Genomic DNA, 24,466 nt, shown 5'->3' on the forward strand with positions numbered 1-24,466 from the left:
TCTGTGCTCCATTTGTAAAATGGGGATAACAATTCCTCCTTCCTCTCACCCTTTGTCTGTTTAGACTGCAAGCTCTGGGGCAAGGACTGTCTCTCACTATGTGCTCATACAGCACCTCACACAACAGGGTCCTGGTGTTGGCTGGAGCTTCAGAGTGCTCCTGGAACACAGCTATAATGATAAATGTTTGGCCCATAAGGCCTGTCTCCAGCAGTATTGTCTAACAATTGGCCGATGACATGTGACTGTGCCATGCTGGATAGGGGTCAGGAATCCCCCCTCTGAGCAATGAGCTGTATTTACAAAGAGCTATTGATGTGTTCCTACCTAGGGTCTTGTTTTTCTTGCTGCCTGACTGTCGAGCCCGAAGTGCCATCTGTGAGATTTGTTCTCTACTTAGCCATGACTCGAGCCTCACAGTTGAGGGCAGGCAGAAGCTCTGTACTGTACACTTATCTTCTGCAGTATTCTGTCTTTCAAAAGGACTGGTTCTTAATGGCTTATGCGTTTTCTGCCACATGGCAGCACAGGAGTAGTTTACATACCGCACGACAGGTTTAATGAAATCAGGAGTTTGCTATGTTTGATCTAATGCAAACAGAGAACACTGCAATAAACAGTAGATGGTTTCCCAGTGGCCCATGTGGAATTTCCCTGTTTCAGATGCACTGCACAGGCCCACAGCTGATGCAATAGGCTTGTTTTATGTAAAGACTCTTAGCACTGAATTGGTAATCGGAATGAAAATTGCTGTTATGCTTCAAAGCGGAGAAACCTAAAAGACATTCCAAGATTCTTTTTAAAACCTATTCCATCTAAAGGATCAATTCCATATCAAAATAACAAGAAGACAGGAATTGCCAGATGGGATCAGACCAGGTCTGTCTAGCCAGTACCCTGTCTCCCACAGTGGGAAGCATGAGATGCCTCAGAAGAGGAAGGTGCCAGACCCCTGCAGTAGCAGTGATGGGGTTGGGGGTGGGAGGTTATATCAAATTGTTTTGTTTTTTCAGACTTTGGGCCTGATTCATCACTCTTAAGTCACCATTTGCCTCTGTGCAATGTGAGCGTAAAAGGCTCCCCCCAGTGGGAGTGGAGACATCTGATTTCATAGCATTTTACATCCACACTGGACTGCTGCAAATGATAGCACAGTGTTTAAGGCAATAGCGAATCATGGCCCTAGAATTCAATGGATTTTGAACTTCTGTGTATGGAATCAGTGGGCCCAACTAGCACCAGTATCAGCGCTGCAGATTCCCACCTCTTCCAGGGTGTTCCATGGAACAGAGTCCACCCCACATTCCTTACTGGCCTGTGTTGCCCTTTAAGCACCCGCTGTACACTCCCAAATTCCTTCAGGCCTCTGAGACCAAAGAGGCGGCATGTGACAGGCTGAGAAGTTCATGTACCAGAATATCATCCATGCCAGCATCCAGAGACCTGGATTTATCCAACTACTTCCCGCACTGAGAATTGCACAGAGGGATTCCCCCTGCGGGGGCCAAGGGAAGGTTACTGTGCAGACTGAACACTTGACAGAGAATTCCCTGGCAAAGACAGAGCAGAGACCACCTGCCTATGTGAGCACGTACTGGGACAGAGTGCTGCAGCTCATCTCCTCAACAGCACTGGCTACCACGAGCACATCACACCTGCCCTCCACGCCCTACACTGGCTTCCCATAGAACATGCAGTCAAGTTCAAGGTCATTATCTTCAAAGCTCTCCATGGCATGAAATCCCTCAGGCACTAAGGACCATCCCAGCTCTTCCTTCTTTCCGTGCCAAGTGCAAGGCACGTCTTTGAGCTGCCATCTCTAGCACATACCTAGCAACCTGTGTGTGTAGATAGAAACAAAAGAAATCCAGAACTGGACACTCCCTGCACACACTTCTCTCCCTGGTGAGAGCAGAAGAGGAACAGTCCTGTCTCTTAATACACATCTGGAAGGCATTCAGATCCTATGGTGATGAGCACAGAACGAGTACCTGTATAGAACAGAACAGACCAATCTGCTCTGTTTCCTGCCTCTCCCAGCATCCCTGCTCATTGATTTGTGGGAGCCACAGCTGCTTCTTTGAGGCTGGGCTCAGAATCCACAGGGAGCATTTAAAAAATCAAAGAGAACACCAGCTTGAAGGCTCATCCTCTTGCTGGCACCTGCGAACTCCCTGCTAGTCTACGCAGTGTAAACACAAGACTAATTATTCCTGGACATCTGCTAACTGAGGCAGTTCTATTCTCGCATGGTTCAGGTGAGGGGGGTGATCTTTTGCTCTTTACTTATTCATCTCTGGGTAGGAACAGAGAGGATCTAGCAAATGTCTGCAAATCTTTAACTAGGAATGACTTTAAAAGGACTCACTTTGTATTGCTCAGAACAAAAATATATACATACAGGAGCAGATTGTCAGTGGCAGTGAGCTCTCCCAACCCCCAGTAACGTTGGAGAGGGGAGGTCAAGGCCCAGCACTTCTGTAAAATCAGCCCCCACGATACAGACAGGGCTGGATTTTCAAAAGACTTCCAGCTCCCAGTGTTCACAGGCCGCTGAGCACTTTCTTGACCACCCGGCACTCATTTGGATGCCTAAATAGGAGCTGTGAGCACTGAGCTCTTCTGAAAATCTGTCCCAGAAACGATCCGTGACAGGTCTGAATGGGAAATAAACCATGGGGCAGGCTGAGGTTTGCAGCCATAGGCTGGGCTGCACAAGGGCTGAACTGCAGTGGGAGACTGCAGGTGGAATTCTGACCGGCTCAGCCAGAATTCCCTCCTACGGGCCCCCAGGAACACAGCTCAGAGCAGCAGCTCTGCCACCATGGAGCAACGTGCAGTGAGCTCCTTGGGCGACGAGAGCTGCAGGTGCAGTCAGTAGCCATGTGGGCTGTTGTGTACCTGAATTATGAGCAGAGTTTTTGGGCAGGGAGAGGAGATGCATTCTCAGGAAGGAGAAGTGGCCACTTGGAGCAGGGCATGAGCTGCTGCCCAAGAGGGGAAGGACCGGCTTGTGGAGAAGGCAATGGCCTGGGACTCAGGAGACCTGCATTCAGTCCTTGACTGTGTCACAGACTTTCTGTGACCGTGAGCAAGTCACTTGAACTCCCTGTGCCTTGGTTTCCTATCTGTAATATGGGAATAATGATACTTCCTTCCTCCACTTCGTCTGTCTGGTCTGTTTCTTACCATGTGCATAGCACAATGAGCCATTGATCTCACATGGGGCCTGCCTGTTCTGTTGTAAAACAAATAGTAATCAAACACGCCACCTTCTGGCGAGTTCATTTCCAGATACTCCTGCATGCTATGCCATCCCATGGAGGCAAAGGGCCAGATCCCCGGCTGGTGCCCATGAGCAGAGTTCCATTGACTTCTGGATAGTTATGCTGATTTATGCCAGCTGGAGTTCTGACCCAGAGAATCCCGGCTGGAGGGAGACATTGGATTCGAACATGCTCCTGCCGACTCTCCAGCACCATCTCTTGTCCGTTCTGCAGAGTGGAACAGTTTCAGAGCACAGAATGACACTCAGCTGATGTGTGAGAGGGAGGTTAAAAAAGGAAAGCCTCTCCAGGAATAATAGTGTCCTCCCTCCCTCCCCTAGCTTACTCCCTGGAGCAGCACTGGTGACAGCAAGCAGGCTCTGTGTCTCTGCACCAAGCCCAGCTACTCAGGTGTGAAGGGGAAGACGGGGGCTTTCTGAAGCTGCCTGGTCTGGTCATGGCATTTCACAGGCACTGAGGTGGCGGTAGGTATTCGCATCTGCAGAGGAAGAGGTTCGTGTATTTAATATTTGTTCTTTCCCTTTGTGGTGCACAAGGTGAGTGTGCAGAGGACATGGGGCTGCGTGGTCAGTTGGGGGCACTCTTGCACCATACAAAGGGAAGTGGGCCGTGCTGAGCCATTGCAGATGCAAAGTGAAGAAGATCCCCAGGTTCCCATGGCAGTCCCATTGCAAACAACAAAACAATCACTCTGTGCAAGGCCTATAGAACACTGAAATCCCCCAAAAGTCTTCCAAGGAGGGCTGAAGTGGTGCCTGGACTGTGCGCTGGCCTCTGCACAGGGGTGAATGTCACCCAAAGGGCCTGAATCACCCCTGCAGCCATTGCCAGCAGTTCAGAGTGAGGTAAAATGCTGCCATTCTCCTTAGGTGGCAGTTACACCCACTTTCCATTGGTTTAGATGATTCAGCAAGCTACAGGGCAACCGTGCATCAGCCCAAAATGAGCAGCGGGTTGCAGGATCAAGCCCTTAGCCTGTAGGCTCTTTGGCCTGTAAGCTTTTGTTTTAGCCCACAAAAGTGGTTTTAGCCACAAAAGCTTATGCCCAAATAAATTTGTTAGTTTCTAAGGTGCCACAAGCACTCCTTGTTCTTTTTGCTGATACAGACTAACATGGCTACCTCTCTGAAACCTGTACCAGTATAGTTATTCCACTACTTGTACAGAATTACCTCTACAAGTATAAATATACCAACACAACTATGTGCAAAGGAGAGGCTTGTACTGCTTTAGCTATATTGATCTAAATAAAGCTGCACAACTTTGTAGTGTAGACAAAGCCAAAGAAAGAAAGAACTTTTCTTTCCAGATTTATTCTGTAGGTCAGGTTGCCTATTACAGTTTTTTGGTAAATGCTTTAGGACAGCATCTACTGATATTTATGTACATTCCCTTTAAAACAATCTCAGTCAGGACACAAATGCAAAGCCCTTTCCAAGGGTGACAGACAGTAGCTGACACCTTTCCCCTGTCCTAGGTCAGCCTATCATTTGGGCATCTTCATCTCCATATTTCCTAACAGCATTTGTACCCCACAGCTGCCTTCCACAAAGCCAGCAGGGAGAGTTGTAATAGGGTGCCAGGCCAACTGTGTCCCATGGATTTAACAAATTACCTCGTTTGCATTAATGCAAACATGTGGCCAACCTTTCATCAGCCTGCTAAAGTGCCAGCAGCCCAGCAGGGGGCATGCAGATGGAAACACTGCTTGGTGAGAATGGACCGCACTGGAATTGGAGTGGCAGGGTGGTCTTGCAGACGGTGTGCTGCCAAATGACTCGCCACAAAGATGGGTGACTTTGCTCCAAGGGACAAATGCTGCTCATCTTAGCCACCTGGGTGGCTCCAAGAAAGCTTTAATCCATGGAAATACCTATCCACCAAGTAAAACTAGCCTGACACATGGCTACTCACAGCATCTAGCTGGGGCTTAGGTGTGCACATCTGTACATAGTAATGGACAAAACTCTTAACAATAATGCAGTTCCACCCAAAACACAAATATGAGTATGCTCACACACACATGTACTCATGCTCACACACATGCTAAGACCACCTATGTACACATAGTAACATGCCTGCAGACTAATACATGCTAACACACATGCATACACACACTCTCTAACATGCCTACATGCTAACATACATGCATACACACATATATCAAATGCAAAAAGCCAACTATAAAATGAGACAAGTCCAATCAAGCAGCTGCCAACTGCATCCAAGAGAGAAACCACAATTCAAAGGTTAAATTTGCTTAACATAGCTCTCTCTTGCTGTTTGTTTAACTTTTTATTGATTGCATATCAGACTAAAGCTGAATTCACACACCCTGGGCTTCTGATAGTTATGATTATTACAAAACATTTATCCAGCACTGTAGATGTATTCAGTGCTTTACAAACACAGCCCCTCCCCTGAGAGTTCATATTATCAAACCAGAGGACCGCGAGACAACATTCCCATGTCAGGTGCCTTACAAATAAATATATATAAAAGAGGGAGGCCTAGTGGCCTAGTCGTTAGAGCACTGGATTGGGAGTCAGGAGAGCTTGATTCTTTTCCTGGATCTGCTACCGGTCTGCTGGGTGACAGTCATCAAGTCTCTTCACTTCTCTGTGCCTCAGCTTCCCCATCTGTAAAATGGGGATGATACTGACCTGCTCTGTAAAGCACTTAGAGATCTACTGCTGAAAAGTACTGCCTAAGAGCTAGGCATTCCTCTTTATTATTGAATTTAGCACTTGATAGGATTCCCCACCCATGTATGGCACAATTAATTATTTTACACAACTCCTGCCCAGCAGGTAAAGCACATCCCCATAGCACCAGTTCCCATCCTTCAGCTGCAAAGACCATGGAGGCACTGGCTGTAGCAATCGAATCAGCTTTTAATAGTAAACACTCAAGAGGGATGTGCGCTACCATCCAGGCCATAAGACACACGGTTCCCGACACAGCAAAGGAACAATGAGGGCAGAAAAAATAGTAATTGTTTCTGTGGGAAATTAACATTTTTTCTCTTTTTTTGTAAATATTTTTTCAAATTTTTCCATTAAATGTTTCAGTTTTTTCCCTGTCCACTCTCCCCACTCTGGTACCATAATGGAAAGGCCAGAGAACACAGACACAGAGAACCTCCCCAGGTTAAATCCATGTAGGTATTTATAGACTATAATAAAGCCACTCTTTAACCTTCTCTTTGTTAAAACTAAATCGATGGAGCTCCTTGAGTCTATCACTAGAAGGCAGGTTTTCTAATCCTTTAATCATTCTCATGGCTCTTCTCTGAACCCTCTCCGATTATCAACATCTGTCTTGAACTGTGAGAACCAGAACTGGACACAGTATCCCAGCAGCCGTCACACCAGTGCCAAATATAGAGGTAAAATAACCTCTCTGCTCTTCCTTGATGCAAGCCCATCTCTAGAATCAAAGATGTTTAGAGTGACTTCAAACCTGAGCAATCATACACCATGTTGGTGAGTGCAGTATAAAATGCCTAGGCAGACAGACAGTAGATCTCTTGTATGTTATCCGGGTGCTGTCCTCTGTTCGTTGGGGCATTTGCTTGGCTCCATATGATCCTGATATTGAACCAGAGACCCCAGAAAGGGCCATTTGTGATGCTTTGTTTCAGCCCCTCTCTCTCCCGTCACCTCTACAGGTGAGCATTCAGCACGAATGCAGGTTCACACGTTTGTGACCCTCATTACTAGCCAGACGCCCAAAGGAGAAGCAGGCTGTGAAATCTGTCACTGCACAAGTTTCACAAGTGGTGCTGAAGGCCACCCAGGAGGGCCACCCTTGCACTGACTGCCTTCTCAGGAGGCAAGTGGGGCATGAAGAGCCTAGCTGCATGGAGAAGCTGGGTAGCAAGTCTGAACTTGGCAGGGGGGCACAACTGCCTCCTGTTCCTTATGGCTAGCTGGGAAGTGTGTCCCAAAACACGTTTTGTTTGTTGCATGGGAGCACAGTATGGGACAGGCAGAGAACCTGTGCCCAGAAATACTTCATGAACCGCCCTGCCACCAACCCAGCCTGTGGCCATGGGAATGACAGGGATGCTGAGGGTTGCTCCCTAAGCGTATTGTTTGAAGGTACTTCTTTCCTTCCCCCACTTTGTCTGCCTTGTCAGTCTGGGTTACAAAACTCCTTGAAGTGGGGACTGTGTGTACAGTGTAGGAGAGGGTTGTTATACATCCCTCTTGCACGTGGGGAGAGTTAGTGTGAGCAATGGGGAGAGGTGGGTGCATGGAGGGGGTTGGTGGAAGGAGTGGGATGGGGGGAGAGAGGATGGGTCAGTGCATGGGAAGGGAGGTGGGGGGCAGTGGGAGGGCTGGGAGCAGTGGGATGGGGAAGGTGGGGCATGAGGAGGGGTCAGTGCATGGGAGGGGAGCTGGGAGCAGGGGGATGGGGACGGGAGGGGTCAGGCCCTGGGGAGGGCGGGGAGCAGAAGGGGCGGGGCATGGGGAGGGGCGAGGGGCGGTGGGATGGGGAAGGGAGGGGTCAGGCCCTGGGGGAGCAGGAGAAGGGGCGGGGCAGTGGGCGGGGTCAGCGGTCGGCCACGCCTGCGCCCTGCCGCCGCCGCCGCTCCCCGGGCCGTGGCGCCGCGCGCGGGGCGGAAGGGGCGTGGCCCGCCGGCTGGTTCCGGGTCGGGGGGCCGGCGGGCGCGCGGGCAGCCCCAGTCGCCATGTCCGGGAGCTGCCGCCAGGGCCACACGCCGAGCCGGGCCATCCCCGCCAAGCGCCTCAGCCTGCCCGACGGGGCCCCGCTGCCGCCCGGCGACTACAGCACCACGCCCGGGGGCACGGTGTTCGGGACCACGCCGGGCGGTGAGCGGCCGGGCCGGGGGCGGAGGTCGGGGGGGGAGGCTGCCGGGCTGTCTGCGGTGCCCGGACATTGCTGCGTCCCCAGGGAAACCCGCGCGCAGCGGGTCGCTGTTCTCGTGCCCACGCGCCGCTTGTTTCCCCAGGAGCTGCTGCTGCTGCTCAGCGCGGGGTCGGGGCGGGCATTTCTCCTCATTGCAACCGCACCGCCCCCATGGGCAGCCTCGGGGTCATTGGCAGTTAGGGTGACCAGACAGCAAGTGTGAAAAATCGAGAGGGGGGGGTAATAGGAGCCTATATAAGAAAAGCCCCCAAAATCGGGACATCTGGTCATCCTATTTGCAATGGCTGGGGAATAATCTGGCGAACTCCGAAGTCTGCGCTAACGCTGCTGTTTCAGAGTTCATATTTATTTATCTAAAAAAGACTGGGAGTTCAAAAGACTTACACTGTGCGCTAGCCTTCAGCTGTAGTGTTATTTCAGCCTGTAACTACAGTATATACAACTGCCTTCAAGCACCGCCTGGGACACTGTACAATTGTTCTGCTGATTTGGCTTTTAAAGGGCTTGTTGAAATCTAGTCAGTTTCAGCAGTAGTATGTCTACACACTTGACTCTATCTTGATAAATTTGTCTGTTTAGACTAGCCTGAGACTGTGACTGCGCTGGGAAATACCATATGTTGCAAATGAGTTGCAAGTATTTCCAGCTACTGCAACTCCTTGAGTCCCTGCCACTCTGTAGTTTTGCAATCACTTTTCCATCATTTAAAAAAGGCTTTTTCCCCTGCTGCTGTATGAAAGAGCCACATAAACACCAGAACAGTGAAATTGGCTATATTGCAAGTGCTGTCAAATGCACAACTTAAATAGGTGGGAGGATTTTTTTTAATTAATCTTACATGGTAGTGACCTTAGAAGTTGCATGTAACGGTAGTGGTTTTAAAAAAAAAAAAGACAGAAGCCTGAAGCTTAAATTGGCGTGTCTCTCTCTCTCTCTCTCTCTCTTTTTTTTAAACCCAACAATTAGGCTAGTCTAAGAACATTTGGTCAAAGAAACTGAAGTGTCTTTTGTACTAGGTATCTGTTTTGTTCTCTGAGATCACAAGCAATAGAAATTCTTAAACCTTAGGTGCCTCTTGCAACAATTGTGCCTCACGTATAGGAGCAACTGATTATTTCTTAATATATGTTCGTATGCTGTGATAAGTTACAGTTGTCACTCACCCATGTTTCATTCCATTGATGGAGGATCATGAATGAGATGTAAAGAATGTAGTAGAGGCCAAAAAAACTGAACAAATTCTTAAATGAAAACACTGTTTTGACTAGAAGTAGTAGTTAAATACTTAGAAAAAGGCTGAAAGATAATCAGTCCAGAATTAATAGGACAGATGTTTAAAAAATAGCTAAGGGATGGGGAAATTTTTCAAAATATCTAGTCACTAGTAGCATCCTTTATTTTCAAGAATTCTATTTAATTTCTCAGTGATCTGGATAATCCAGATAACTAATATTTTAATGTGTGCCTGTTTTATGGATTGAAAAATGTAGAGTGAGTTTAAAAAGCTCCATGTAATAATGCACTTTGGTTCTGCTTGTTATCTGTTAACGTGCGTTTTATTGCTGCTGGGTAGTTACCATATGTTTATGTTCTCATGCCTGATCCCCTGTAATTATTAACAATGGAGTTTTAATCTCACTTTTCCAAGGCTACTGTCAATAGTCTAAAATAAAATTCCTTCAAACCTCACTTTAAATGTACTGATCTGTAGACCAGCTTAAATGAAGTAATTACTAATAGTTCTTAATATAGTACAGTCTCTCTGATCTTCCTTGTGCTGATCCATAAACCCAATAATTATGAAAAGACCATTGCACTGTTCAATAGCAGAGACAGTTCTCAAGTGCAGTCATGTGTTACATAAATACTTGTTCCTTTGGAATGTTTAATTGAAAATCTTTAATAAAACATTACCATCCCTTTACAGGTGTACTGTGAAGTATTGTAAACAATACATCAAGTTGCACTATTCAGAATAAAGGAGCAAATTTAATATGCTATGGAACACCCATGACTAATTTTACAAAGCCAAATGTTCTTCACTTTAATCTCCCAAGTAGTTCCATTGATTTCAGTGGAACTGTGTGCATGTGAGGCAAACAGGATTTAGTGCCAAAATCAGAAATCCCCAGTAACCGTTCTGGCCATTGGTGCAAATTATCACAATTCAGTTCAGTTGGTGTCAGAGGCCTGGTCTACACCTAAAACTTAGGTTGAACTAGCAGTGACACTCAGACTGAGGGACATAGTTAAGCCAACCTATGCACTGGTGTAGACACTGCTAGGTTGAAGGAAGAATTCTTCCATCAACCTAGCTACCTCTTTTGAGGGGGTGGATTTACTACAGTGACAGAAAAACCCCTTCTGTCTCTTTAGCAAGTGTCTGCACTGCAGCAACATAGCTGTGCTATAGTTCTGTAGCACTTGTAGGACAGACATACCCGTAGTCTGGTGCTGAGGAAGTTTGGAAGGGCATATATGTTCCCTATGGCTTTTGGAGAGTATTACCCTAAGATTTAAAATTGGTTTGACTATTTATGGTCTGCCTGATTCTGATAAGTTCCAAGCAAACTCAGTGCGTGTTTTCTTCCTTTACCTTGGGTGAAAATGAATGAATTGGAAAAATCCAGATATGAACCCCAGGGAGTCGTGTTGAGTCATTATGGGATGATACTGGAATGTGATTTCTCAGAGAAAACTATATGAGAGCTCGACCATTTTGTGTTCCTGAAATAGTCACTTGTCTCATGTCAATGCTATTACAGAATGAGTGGGCTTTTAGCTTTTGAATGATTTATTTAAGGCCACTGATTAGGAAACTCTTCATAGCTACCAACTTCTGCAGGCTCTGTGGCAATAGGCTAAATTCCATTCTGCAGAAAGAAAGGGCAATAATTTGCTTTTTCAGTCATTGGACACGTGCAAGTTAGCTCTCCTATACTACTTGACCCCCAGTTCTGGCTTTAGGATGTCTCCACTGCATAGAGTCTAAGAAAGATGAGCTCTTCCTTGACTAACGTGTCCTAAGTGACCCTGGGAGCGCTGCAACCCTGAGATGCACCGCCGGCATCCCCTCACGTACGCTGTTGGAAGTGGAGTTCCCTTTATCTAACTTGCCATTTTCAGTGGCATCAGGAAAACACCCTCCAGTCATCCAAAGGAGTTAGTGAGCCCCCAGAATGTACTTAGTGAATGGAAGTGTTCCCTCTGGGAGAACATCTGAGCACTTCTTTGGGCCAGGATCCTCCATTGGCAGGAACATGTAGGCAGAGATGTTCAGATTGGGCTGGAATAATTCCTGGGTCTGTCAAATTCAGCTGCTGAAGTAGATTTAAACCCCTTGAACTGTGGTTCACTGTGGGTCCAAGCTTAGCCTTGGTGCTACCAAAATGAACTCAGGATTCAGATGCACCATCTCAGAATTGTTACCTGATCCTTCTGTGCTCCAGGAGCCCCAACAGAATGAGATCACAGATCAGGGGAAAGGACCCACTACCCCCTGGCAGCACAGGAGGTGAAAAGTTTTCATTTGCAGCAGTCCAGAACAAAAAGATAAATAAAATTAAATCAGAGCTCAGCACCAAGAAGTGGTGTGGGTCAGAAACAGGCATGACCTTTAAACCTACGGAGCCTGTTCTCTTTAATATTGCACTCAGGGCTTGTCCTGGATCCTTGTCTGACCCTCCAAGGCACATGGGTATTGTCCTTCTCTAAGTACAGTCCACATGAGCTAATTGATTGGGAGCCTTCGCCAGCTCAGCTTTAGGTGCTCAGTTCCTTGATGTAAACACACATCATGTAGAATGTTATTGTCCGAGGGTTGAAAGGAGCAGTGGAGAGTGGGTGGTTTTGTGTAGCACTCTGATTGCTGGCAGAGGGATTTTCCAGTGAGAAGAACGTTTCTGCAGTTTATGGGAAGTGTGTAGTGCTCTGGGTTGGGAAGGCTTCTCTGTGCTGTATGCTTCCAGCTCAATATACCCACACCTAGGGTGACCAGATGTCCTGTTTTTTGGGACTTTTTCTTATATAGATGCCTATTTCCCCCCGCCCTCTGTCCCATTTTGTCACAGTTGCTATCTGGTCACCCACATCATATCATACAGTTTTTGTGGCTGGGGGGGGATGCTGGTTACCTTATCCATCCTAACCAGAAGGCAGTTGGAAGAATAAAGTTTGCTTGGCCATGCAGCTAGAATGCTGAATGGCCCCTAAAATAAACCAAAGGCAGCAGCTGAAATCATGCATGGCTTTTTAATGAGTTCAGCAGCTGGGAAGCTGCAGCAGGTTGTCACTGTAAGGGCCTGAGCATTCCTTGTTCACCTGACATCCCCCCAGGAGTGAGTGGGAGCCTGGGGCACACAGGGAATGTGAGGTTGGGCCCAGGGACCATACAGTTAACTGGTTAGAGCCATTAAACTTTTGAAGACAATAACTGCTGAGCCAGAAACTTGTTAACATTTTCTAGGATTTAGTAACTTGTGCATTGCTTCCAAGAGTTATAGCAGTGTCCTTAAGAAGGAAACTGGTGGGTCAGGAGCCAAATTCTGGAAAAAAAACCTCTCTTAATTAGGAGTCTGTAGTGCACTAGTTTAAGTTTGCTAGGGTTTCAAGGAGCTTTCTTTGTTCCTCCTGTCTCCCACAATCTTTGATCAAAGTATCACAGCTATTACTGGTACACTTCATACTTCTAACGAACTTAGTTTTGATGGGAACATTAACAGCAAGGACCAGATGTCCCTCCTCCAACTACACAGTGCAGGAATGTGCTCAGATACTACCTCTTGGATGCCAGTACAAAACCCTCATAGAGAGGAAGACCAACCAGAAGCTTCTAGAAGAAAGCAGCTTCTGCTACGCAGAACCCCCTGTGCATGGCTGGGGCTCTGTTGGAAATGAGGGACAAAGCCATGAATCAGCTGTCTTGGGACAGGGAGTAAAGCTTGCTTTGCAGAAGCTGATACAGATTGTTTCACCAAATGGTTCTTATAATAGCGTGAATTGAAACAGATTTTTTAAACTGATCAGATTTGCATGTTTCTCCGGGTGGAAGGGGCCTTTATAAACCTTGAACATCCATCCATCCATCCATCCCCTTATGTTGACAACTGTTGTAACAAGTCAGAGCAGGGTATAAAGGTTATTTAGTTTCATAAGTAATAGCGCAAGGCATGTGCCTCTGCCGGAATGAATGTAAACCAGGAATGTGCAGTTCTTGCAAGCCTGTTATGAAATGTACTCCTAATACCTAGTATGCTAACTGCAGTTCTAGGAACCCTGTCCTTACTTTGTAAGTCTTCCAGCTACCAAAGGCTATAACTGCAGGCTAGGGTTGTTTCTTTACCCAAATCTTGATTAACTGCACTTGTGCTGGAGCATAGATCTGAATTGGAGAAATTGCTAGTTTAATTCTACTTCTTTGATCTGTAGAAACTAGTCACAATTATTTTCATTTTTGAAAAGGTTCCAGTGTCTTGGAAAATTATTAGCATAATTTCCTCAAAATTTAATATCTAGTTACATGACTTTACAGCCATGCTATGGAATATACGAGTGTGCCTAGCATTCCAGGGGAGATGTTATCTCTGATTTCTTCTTGTCCACACGCATACAGTCAGCTGAGAACATGGGGGCGAGAGGGAGGGAGGGGATTCCTTTGTCCTGTTTGGTTGGATGAGGGTAATGTATTAAATGTCCAATCCTGAAATGAGATGTTACAGCCTTTCCTTGGCATGGTCTTTTGAGTTCTTTCTATATTATGGATGTTGTATCTTTGGAGGGATCTTTTTACTCTGGTTTGATATTTTTCCAACATCAGATGCCTTGGTAGGGGAATGGGCTGCTCAGCCTACTCAATGTTCCTTTTAAATCCCCGCAGGGAACCTTAACTCTCCCGTCACCTCAAGGTTTGCATTCTGCCCTTTAATAAAGATGTAATTTTATTCTTCTCTAACAAACCAGCAACAATAGGGTCGGGTCCCATTCACCACTAGAATAAACAGCAAATAAAATGGGAGTCATTTATTGATTTTAGTTACGTGATCCTAACAAATGTAAAGTAAGTTTTCTGAGCTGGACAGCCAGTCCAGAGCACATAAAGGTAATACCTCCATGCAGAAAACTCTGCTGTAATAACACTAAAAATCTGACTTAAAAAAAGAGAGGCAATTTCCACTACAAATTTCCTGGTCTATCTGCTTAAACATGTGTTCTTTCAGAATTGTAGGTAATCTCAGAAAAGCGTGTGAAATTGATGTACTGCAACCATAAGGGAGATGGGATGAGACTAACAGAAGCAGTTTAAATCTTAATTTGACTGATTTTTTCGTAGTTTTGCAGGAGCCTAAATTTTATTTTCATGTAGATTTTGTAACTAGGTGTTGACTGGGATGCAGTGTGTCCTAGTAGGTTGAGCACTGGCCTGGGTCCTGCATTCTGTTCCCAGCTCTGCTACTGGACTCTCTGTGGCTCAGTTTTATGTAAGTTAGGGCTAATGATATTTGCTTTCCTTGTAAAGCACTTTGAGATATGCTAAAAGCTGACAGTATTTCACATTTTTTCCCTCTAGGTACAAGAATTATTTATGACCGGAAGTTTTTGATGGAATGCCGCAATTCCCCAGTTGCCAAAACCTCACCGTGTGACCTTCCAGACATTCCAGGTGTTACCAGTCCAAATGTGGAGGAGTTGAAGATTGAAAACAACCATGTCCACAATTACTTGGAGAAGGTGGGCATAGGTGAGTGGCACTCCATGGCAAAGCCTGAAAATAACTGCATGCTTCATCTTTTTTCCTTGGAAAATACACAAGAGCACACCCAGGCTGGAGCCAGAATATTATTATAACAACTAAGGAGGAATTGATGCTGTGTGTGGATTGTGGATACAGGCTAAATCAAGATATCTCTGGGGTTAGACATTGTTCTTATACCAACCGCATCACTGTAGCATGAGCATCTTCCAGTAATGCATTAACATCTATCACGTGTGGTTCCATCTTTCTCTCCCTCTGTCTCATTCATATTAATTTAGCAGTGGTGAAACATACTGCTGGATTAACTGCCCTGGAAAGTGAATCTTCTGTCTACAGAATAGGTGCAGCCCAGCTTTGCCTGTTACATCCTTTGCTAATGTGCTTCTTCCTTACACCACAATGGTATGGGGATGAAAGGGAAATTGAGTTTGTGGCCCATACAGTCCTTGATCTCTCTGCAGAGATGTCTAGTCTCAAGGACCAATTACTGTAAATTGCACTGTCAGTTTTGTGATGTGGGCATGTGTCCACTGAAAACTAAGTAGGTTGAGTTTCCTAACTTAGCTCACACGGACCACTGAGCAAGATTTGGCTGGTAACTTTTGGTCACGGTCTCACTCCCTGGCTTCAACTATCAAAATTGATCAAACTACAAGACAAAGTAAGATTTGTTCCTCTTCTGGCTCAGTTTGGTACCTGAAAAGTTTCTTCTGCATCACTGGCAATAAGGAGTGTAACAGAGCTGACCATTTATGTAACTTGCAGTGTTGTGGCCATGCTGGTCCCGGGATGTTACAGACAGGGTGGGTGAGGTGATATCTTTTATGGGTCAGCTGAGTAGTAGTATCCTGGCTTACACTGGCGTCCTATCAACAGCAGCAACTACAATAGCAATCATACATGGAACAGTAATTTCATCATGCTGTGCTGACTAAAAATTACATATGCCTCTTGTTGCGAACAGAAACCCATATTCGTGGTGAAGTGTGTCATAGGGAAAAGGTAAAAAATACTTCTGTTGTTGTGGATTTTTTTTGAGTAGTGTTCCAAATGATGGGCGGATTTCTCTTCTCAGATCCTCCCCAGATGCATCACGTCTCTGAGGCTCTGTGCGCTCTACATTGGCAGAATGCCTGCTGGCAGAGTAGATGTTCTTTGTATAGAAGGAGAGCAGAACATCAGACCAAAGAGGAATGATTTTCCCCCTAACACCAGAGCAAGCCGCCATCTCTCTCAGCAGTTTTCCAGGAAAACTCAATTCCTGTACATAGCAGGCTGAGAGTTTCCCCAATCTTCACTGCCACATCCAAACTTCTATGCTCATCCATGTAGTGTTTGATATTTAATATAAGACTTCATCAAGTACTCACCTGCATTTTTGTCATTTCTTTTCAATAGGTGAGGAAGCTCAATTTGACATGGACATCTAAAGTGTGTGCCCTGAGAGTGTTTGTCCAGTGAAGAATGGGACCTCAGTGTGAGGGCTCCCACCAGCTAGGCCTCTAGAATAGCCGTGCTTTTCTGAGTGACTTGCTCTTTCCTACGAAGGGCAGTCCATTCGCTTTGACTGAGAGCAGAACACATCCTGTTACGTGAGGACTGAAAGTATCAACCCATTCATATGGGTGTAAATCCATGAGTCTGGCCCCTGCTGGCGATGGGCAACAGTGAGAGGAGGAAAGCTCTCTATGATTTTTTGTTTCATGTTTCTATGCCTTTGTTAATTGGTGTATATCAGTACTGTAAAGGTGACTGAAATGTAATATCAGGGGAGAAATAAAATCATTTGGGGTCTCCAGGTTTGGGGATTAATGCCATAATGTGGGTTTCTGGTCTTTGCTGATTATAGCAAGCAAACTGCTGCCTATTACTGTGCTGGAAAGCTATACTAGGGCAATCCCACAAACTAGATTGAGGCCAGAGTCTGTCATACAAGGGCCTGGGCATAAGTGCTTCAAAAAGAGACACTGGGCAGCACCCACTGATGTGCCTTAGACTGCAGGTGGTGGAGTCCCCCCTTGGTGTGCTGGAGGATGGGCCTGGCTGGGGCCGCCAGAATCAGAGACCACCTGGACTACACTCAGAAGGGCTGGGTGCATGCTGCAGCACTTGGCCAGTGCATGGGGCTTCCCACCCTGAGTGTCCCCTGTCATGTGCTTCGGGAGGTGAGGGCAGCCTGGTCTCCTGCTTCTCTTGCTTTCCTTGAGCCAGTCCTGTGGGAGGGGGCTCCCACCCCTCCCCTTCCATAATGTGTCATTGGGCCTCTGCCCCTAGAGCCTCCCTGAACCACCTCAGCCAACTGAATGATGTCCAGCCGGTCTGGCTCCAAACTGCATCCACAGCACATCTGTACACACTCGCGCCTCATAGCATCCGCTTCCTTGCCCTTGTGTCCCACACTGTGTGGCAGGACCTGTTGCTGCATGGGAAGGGTGAGGATCTCCAGTGGGCCAGACTATATTCTGGGCCCACCAGGGATATTGGCGGCTCTTCCGTGGAACCATGAGCACAGGCGTGTATGTGGCATGGTTCACAAATTCCCCTGACACTTGTCCCTTCTGCAGTGAGAGGGAGACCCTAGCGCACATCCATGTAGAGCATCAGGTTACAGCTCCTCCCGAACCTCTTCCTGAGGTTCTGGCTGCACTTTTCCCCACGTGCTGATTTATGGACACCCCATCCAGGGCCCCACCTTGTCACAGGACAACCTTGTCCGTCTCCTCCTGGCAAAGGCCAAGGCAGCTATCTATCACTGCGGGAGGGGCGGGTGCTCTGCAATTTGGGGCTTATTTCCAGTCCCGTGTCCAGTCGTGTCTCCGGGCAGTGTCCACTGACTCCTTAGATGCCTCTGAGGAGCGGTAGGCATTGCTGAGGGTTCTCTGCACAGTGTCCTCTGGAGCCCTCATTTTTAACCTGTGACCTCACTCCTGTTCCTGTTTTCTCCTTCCTTGTCTCATGTAAGCAATTGTGCCCTGGGCTTAGTGGTTTGTCCCTGTTAATTGGGAGGGAAAGCCCTTAGGTTTGAGGGGGCCTGGACGTGCCTGCCCCAGTCCAGCAAATAGCAGACACATAATCCCCATTACAAAACATCTAGAATGCCCCAAAGTCCAGCTAGCCTTTTAAGACTGAGGTCACCTTTAATGCTTCCCAGGGCTACTAGAAATCCACAACACCCCAATGTCTAGTCACTTGCAAGAGATTGAAACGTCTTCCCAGCATGCTTCCAGAATGAGTTCTCAAGCCCTGTGTCCATAGAGGTGCTGTAGTCAGCTCCTCTGGTGGTTCATCCTTTCACAAGCACCCCAAAAAAACCCTCTCCCAAACCATCACCTCCCCTCCTCCCTCAAAAGAGGGTTTCATAACTTCCTTCTATTGCAGGCAAGCCTCAGAAAGCCCTCTCTAGCCCATCTAGTCTTAAAAGGAGACACCTGTAGCCACATCTGCCTAAGAGGAGCAGTTCAGCTGCACTCTGCTCCCAGACTGGAGCCTGCAGCAAGTTTCCTACCTGCAGTAGAAAGGACCTCACTACCTGTCCCCAGCTATACCTAGCATCTCCTTCAAGGTAGGTAAGTCTGAGCCTCCAGTTCAAGTGTATTGATTAGGGACCTCCTGTAATTCCTGTTCCCCCAAACCACTAAACCCTTTCATCATATAAATGAGGACCACTTACCTTAGTTCCTTCTTGAGGGTCTCTTCTCTCTGACCTATGTTAAAATTCTTGCTTAGAGCTTGTCTTTCACCAGATTACTTTGGTACAGGGCACCAGGCCCAATCCAGCATTTCTGTACTGGCAAAGCTCCTAATTGAAATCAATAATTTTGCTGGAGTCAAGACAACTGGATCAGAGCAATGCTTGGTAGCAGGTTGCAGACAGCACTCTAGTGTCTTGCTAGCTAGATACTGTCTTTAAATTTGGAGTTTCCTTTATAATTTTCTGCTCTTATCGGGCAGGGATTATTTACAGCTTGATGACAAATACTAGCTTTGACCGAATGTTTAGTTTTCAAAGCTATTGAAGGCACAACCGGCTGCAGGTGTTGTCTGACTGGGTGCTCCAGGGTGGGAGTGAACACAGTGTAAAGCATTGGGATGTGGATTGGAAGTGGGGCTTCCACAAGACTATCTGGGGGAGAAGGCAGATCATGTGTCTTTATCTGCTTTTTACTGTTGAAAAGTCTGCTAATGAATCACAAAGGACACATCACATTAAATTACTCTATTACTCTGAGAATTACAAAGGAAACAAAGACAAAAGAAATGACACCGATCAAACTGCATCAACGATAAGGTTTTAAATGAAACGCTTGCAATCTGACAGGAATAGGTATTCAGAGTTGTTGCTTTCAGCAGTCTTTCCATCCCTATCTTAACACTAGTGCTTAGCATATGTGTAGGGTTTTACTGTGATCTGTATCTAGGGAGCTTTTCCTACCATTAGCAGAATCTGTACCATAGAGCAATAGAACTTACTGCTTCACTTTGTTAATTGGTAAATCCATATGCACATCACTTGGTTGAGTTTGCTTTCTTTCGTTAAAACGCTGGTAGCTATGCGCAAGAGATGATCACATTCACATTTTCCAAAAGGAGTGCAATCTTCTGGTCACTGATATAACCAGCAGAGGACTAGGGGTAACAGCTTAGGTGCTTTGTGCCTGTGCTGAGATGGCTTTTCTGGAGTAGTATCCAGACTGGGAGTTAAAGATACCAGCACAAATATCTGAGCCACCAGAGCAGAATTTAACATTTCAATTAGCCTATCAAAATTACAGATGTTGTAGAAAGAAACCAGAGGGAATAGCACATGACATAGACTATTTGCTCTAAATAAACCCCCATAAAAGTATCTTTCAGGCATTCTCCATGCAATTTCTCAATCAGTGTAACTATTTTGGTAAAGGTGGGGTGAATTTTTTTTAATTGAAATAGTTATAGTGGTACAACCTGGAGGGGACACAGTTCTATCAGTACAAAGTTGTCTTAGAGCAGTATAGCGTCTTCCCTTTCCCAAAACTATACTGGTCTAAAACTGCATCCACACAAGGGGAGGCTGTACTCTTTTAACTGCACTAGTATAGCTAAAGCAATACAACTTCTGTGTGTAGACAAGCCCATACTGTGCACTCATTATCTTGAGAGGCCAGTCAAGTTTGGCTCTGCAGAGAACTGGATAACATGAGTTTCCATAGACTAGGACACTCAGGTCACATTTTAAAAACAGGGTTTTTTTCAAAACAGCTGAGGGACACTGGCAGACAAATGAAGAGGGAAGCCATTTACAAAAGAACTGTTACATGTTTGACACTTCAGGGTTTTGCATAGACTGCAGGATAAGCAGATTTTTCTCTATTAGGGAGCATGCTGTGATGTTTATCCAGCATCAGGTTACAATAAGGAGCATAGTTATTAAGGATTTCATGCAACCTACGTGTATCTAACCTGGATGATCAAAAGCAGATCTGTTGTATGACTCCTGTAACCAGTTTTCCTACATTATGTTCCTTCCCCTTTCCAAAGGGTGACAATAGATCTGTTACAGGAAATGAGTTGCACAATTTATGGGACAGCCTGCAATAAGCTGCTACAAAAATAAAAAGGCATGTCCAACTGATTTGTCTCTGGACAGATAGTCTCATTTTTTGTGAGCGTTTATCTCAGCCCATGGGATTCTTTAACAAAGCTCAGCTAGGAAGGGACATTTGATACTGTAGGTGTTTGTTTTGGTGCAAAAGTGGCTGGACGCTTATTCCCATTAAAATCTTTATGCGCTCCCAGTTGGACTTTTCAGATGAGCACTGCCTCTTGCTAGAAATAATCACGATAAATTAACTTTCACTGATTCTATTTCCCACATCATCTAAAATAGCCACATTGAACATATAGCAAATACTTCCAAATATCATTAATCCTTTCTACAGTTATGCATAGGCAGATATGTCATTTATGAGTATAGGCCAAAGGTTTTCAAAAGTGGCTAGTGACTTTAGGTGCCTAATTTGAGACATCTTAACAGGCTCTACATTTTAGAAAGCACTGAGCTCCCCTGCAATCCAAACTTTGTAAGGTTCTCACATAAGGCATCCAAAATTACTGTTCACTTTTGAAGATCTTGGTCACAAGAGTTCACATATCAAATGAGGGAAGTATTATGGCCCGTTATACAGGAGCTCAGAGTAGATGATCACAACGGTCCCTCCAGGCTTTCTAATCTATGAATCCAACACTTGGCCCCAGAGCCACAAAGGTATTTAGGCTCCTAACTTCCACTGAAATAAACAAATGAAAGTTAGACCCTTAAATACCTTTATGGATCTGGGTCTTGGTTCATCGAAGCCAGTGTAGTCTCCACGGGTGATTCATACTAGATGGTTCAAAGAAAGGCAAAGTATCACCATGAAGCACCTAGTCAAGTGTGAAATGCTCTAAGGTGGGAGGCAGAATTCCTTCCTGACTCCTAGAGTGATCAAGCCTGAAGCCTGAGATTTGATTACCTATATATTTTCCTTATCCTAAATTGCTTAGAAATTGTGTTTTGCAAGCTCTAAAGAGCTTGGTCATATCCAAAACATGCACAGAAAACTACAACTGATCAAATAAATCACTGAATAATGTTTTGGTAGATTCCACAATAACTTTCAAATAAGCTATTTGATGTTTATTATTATCCCCCATCCAGTTATAAAGCTGGGCTGATAATTTGACAAATACAATAGTACCCTGATTTTATGAACATTTATCTTATGAATGACTTCTTATATGAACCAAAGAAAAGATGCGGTTCTCTCAAACCAAAAAATATCAGGCACACTGTACTGTAGACATCTGTCACCATTTATTATGTACTGTCACTGAATGACTGTAGTTTTGCTATGTTCAATTTTATTAACCCCCTAATTAGTTCATAAAATAGGAGTCCTACTGTAAATTCATGAATAGTTTATTGGAACTACATGCTGTTTTAAAAATACATTTTGATTTGTTGTGTATTCACCTGGCTGGTCCCCGACCGTGATTCTCCATTGCATTCATTAATCCTCACACCAGTCCTCCGGGTTTGTAAGCAGTAGGATTCTCGATTTACAGCTGGAGTGACTTTGGCACAGATCTTGCCCCCGGAAAGATTCCACAGGGAGATTCTAAAAGTCTGAAAGAGCTCTGGAGAGTAGGGCCCAGCAGTGCTGCCTTACTGCCCTCTGCTCTGACCACTCTGTAGCACTCCTTCCCAGAGCAAAGACTCCTTCGTTCTAACTACTAGGTAACACTGCATCCCTGAGCCAGGAGGAACCTTAATTTTCCCCTCTTTTGCATAAGATGTGCCAAGAGCAGCTAAGCCCTTTCAATACAGATCTCTGTGTTTTCTGGGGTGCATTACTTGTCTGTAAACCATGTGCTAAAAGATGGGCTTGGCTGGCAGCCTAGTGCAAGTGTTGCCTCTATCATTAGTATCCACAGACCTGCCACATGTTTAATGGCAGGTGGTTAATGGAATTGTTGATTGGGTTGAAATAGCACAGCTGGGATTTTTTAACATAATGGTCTGAGTGGCGGCATTCGCATTTGATTTCCTGTCTCTTGTCACTTTGCTTCATCTTTATGTGGAAGCCCAGTCCCCAGGTATTTAAAAATACCTATCATTCCTTGCTGACTGTTTTTCTACGCCTGGAAATCAAACCCCCTTTCTTACCCAGGCTGTGTTTTCTTTGTTGCATGTAAAAAAAACAGGAGTACTTGTGGCACCTTAAAGACTAACAAATTTATTTAAGCATGAACTTTCGTGAGCTGTGTCACACTTCTTCGGAGCTGTAGCTCACGAAAGCTCATGCTTAAATAAATTTGTTAGTCTTTAAGGTGCCACAAGTACTCCTGTTTTTTTTGCGGATACAGACTAACACGGCTGCTACTCTGAAACCTTTGTTGCATGTGTTCGTTGATTCCTTGGGCAAACCATCTCATAACCTGAGCACACACTGATTTGTTGTTACAGAACCCCTCATAAACGCAGGGCTGTGTATGTTAGTTAGTTACTGTAGGGTCACTCTTTAGTACTGGGCTGCATGCACTGATTTGCTCCTTGGTGCTGGGCTCTGCCTGCTGGTTTGTTGTTACAGGACGGCATGTGAGTGCTGGGCCCATGTGTTGCTTTGTTACTGAAAGGTGACTCATTCGGCTAGTTTGTTTTGTACCGTTGCTCAGGAGTATTGAGTGGCTGCTGCCATTTTCATTTTTTTGTTTGGTGAAAAAATGGCAACCTATTGCTTGGTAAAACACAGACCACAGCGCAACAAGCTTCCTAACAGCCAAGAGCCTGCAGGGACCATCTCTGGGGCTGGGAAGATAACCCTTGGCCTCTTTGCTAAGACTGCTAACTCAGGGCCAAATAGTAAATGTCTGAAACCTCGCTAAGGATGAAATGGCGACTCCTTTAAACAACAGCATGACCCAATGTGTTTTCCTGTTGAGTGGAAATACACGATGGCTCGAGAATGCATATCGGTGTCCTAACTGGTACTGATAAAACTAACTCTACTGTGTCCAAGGGAGACCAGCTCAGCTCTGTCCCAAAGCAAGCAAATCTAACTGCTTTCCTCAGGATAGCCTCAAACTCACTGAGAGGGGTCGCTCCCCAAGAGGTATGTTCCGCAATGGGACAATGAGGGCCGTGTGTACCAGCCCCTGGGGAACCAGAAATGGTGCTGCTAAGCTGTGGATTGTGGGGGGAGTAGCACTACAGAAAATGCACCGGTGTGTCTCCAAACGTTCCAGACATTAGCTTGTCTCTTGGGGGGGTTAACTGGTAGGAATGCATTTGACAGCAGCTGTTTGCTTCTTCCTCACATGGTTAGTAGCCTTCTCCTTAGCACATCTTTAGTCCCAGGGAGAGTGACCACCGAATAGGCATTGGAATGCAAAGCTGTCTGAAAATTATCAGTGCAAATCTGTCACTAACTGCTAAATGCAGCTTTGGAAGTCTAGCTACTGCATCTGTGTTGGGGTGGCATGTCAAGCACAGGGCAAACCTCCTCCCAGTTCACTTCCCATTGTACAACAGGCTAGCAGAGCCCTCCTGCTTGGGTTTTGTCTGCACACCAACCTGCTGCAGACCCCTGGGCAGGCACTTTTATTTCTAGGTAATCGTGGCTTAATCTGGTTCAGCTTCACCCTGTTCCTGACTGACTGATGCTAACCTGAAATAAGCCTGATTTAAACCAAAATCAGACTCTCCACACGGGTTTGCAGCTGTGCTTTAACTAAATGGGTTTAAAATTGTGCCTTTCGTTAACCCAGTGCCTTGGAAACCAGACAAGAAAGAGAGGTTTGATGTTGCATGCAGGTGTGCGATGGTGCCTGGCTGACTCGGGGCTGGGGGGAGCGACAGCTGGTTGGGTTGTAAACCAGTGACTGGCTGTCATTACCACTTGTGGGCTTTCTAGGGGCCTGGGTCCATTTCCTACCACACAGGCATCCACATCACCACAGTCACTCTCCAGGGCCGTCTCCGAGCTGCTGGAGAGTGGGCAAGCCCGGGGATGCC

The 24,466-nt window shown here is 45.9% G+C and overlaps 1 protein-coding gene and 1 long non-coding RNA gene across 3 annotated transcripts in view; both read left to right on the forward strand.

Annotated features, from left to right (window-relative positions):
- The first annotated feature begins 7,917 nt into the window (after positions 1-7,917).
- EIF4EBP1 (eukaryotic translation initiation factor 4E binding protein 1) lies at positions 7,918-16,775 on the forward strand. Its single transcript, XM_039521441.1, has 3 exons — positions 7,918-8,125; positions 14,749-14,919; positions 16,333-16,775. The coding sequence occupies exons 1-3, from the start codon at positions 7,984-7,986 to the stop codon at positions 16,362-16,364; spliced, it is 345 nt and encodes a 114-aa protein (XP_039377375.1). The 5' UTR covers positions 7,918-7,983; the 3' UTR covers positions 16,365-16,775.
- A 1,412-nt stretch (positions 16,776-18,187) lies between these two features.
- LOC120398139 overlaps positions 18,188-24,466 on the forward strand; it is a 32,093-nt gene continuing 25,814 nt past the window's right edge. The window contains exon 1 of one of the 2 annotated variants that reach the window (XR_005594201.1): positions 18,188-18,500. This is a non-coding gene — a long non-coding RNA (uncharacterized LOC120398139). The remainder of the gene's footprint in view (positions 18,501-24,466) is intronic. The other variant, XR_005594202.1, reaches the window with a different exon arrangement.

Source organism: Mauremys reevesii, linkage group 2 (assembly GCF_016161935.1).
Source record: "Mauremys reevesii isolate NIE-2019 linkage group 2, ASM1616193v1, whole genome shotgun sequence".
Lineage (NCBI taxonomy): Eukaryota > Metazoa > Chordata > Testudines > Geoemydidae > Mauremys > Mauremys reevesii.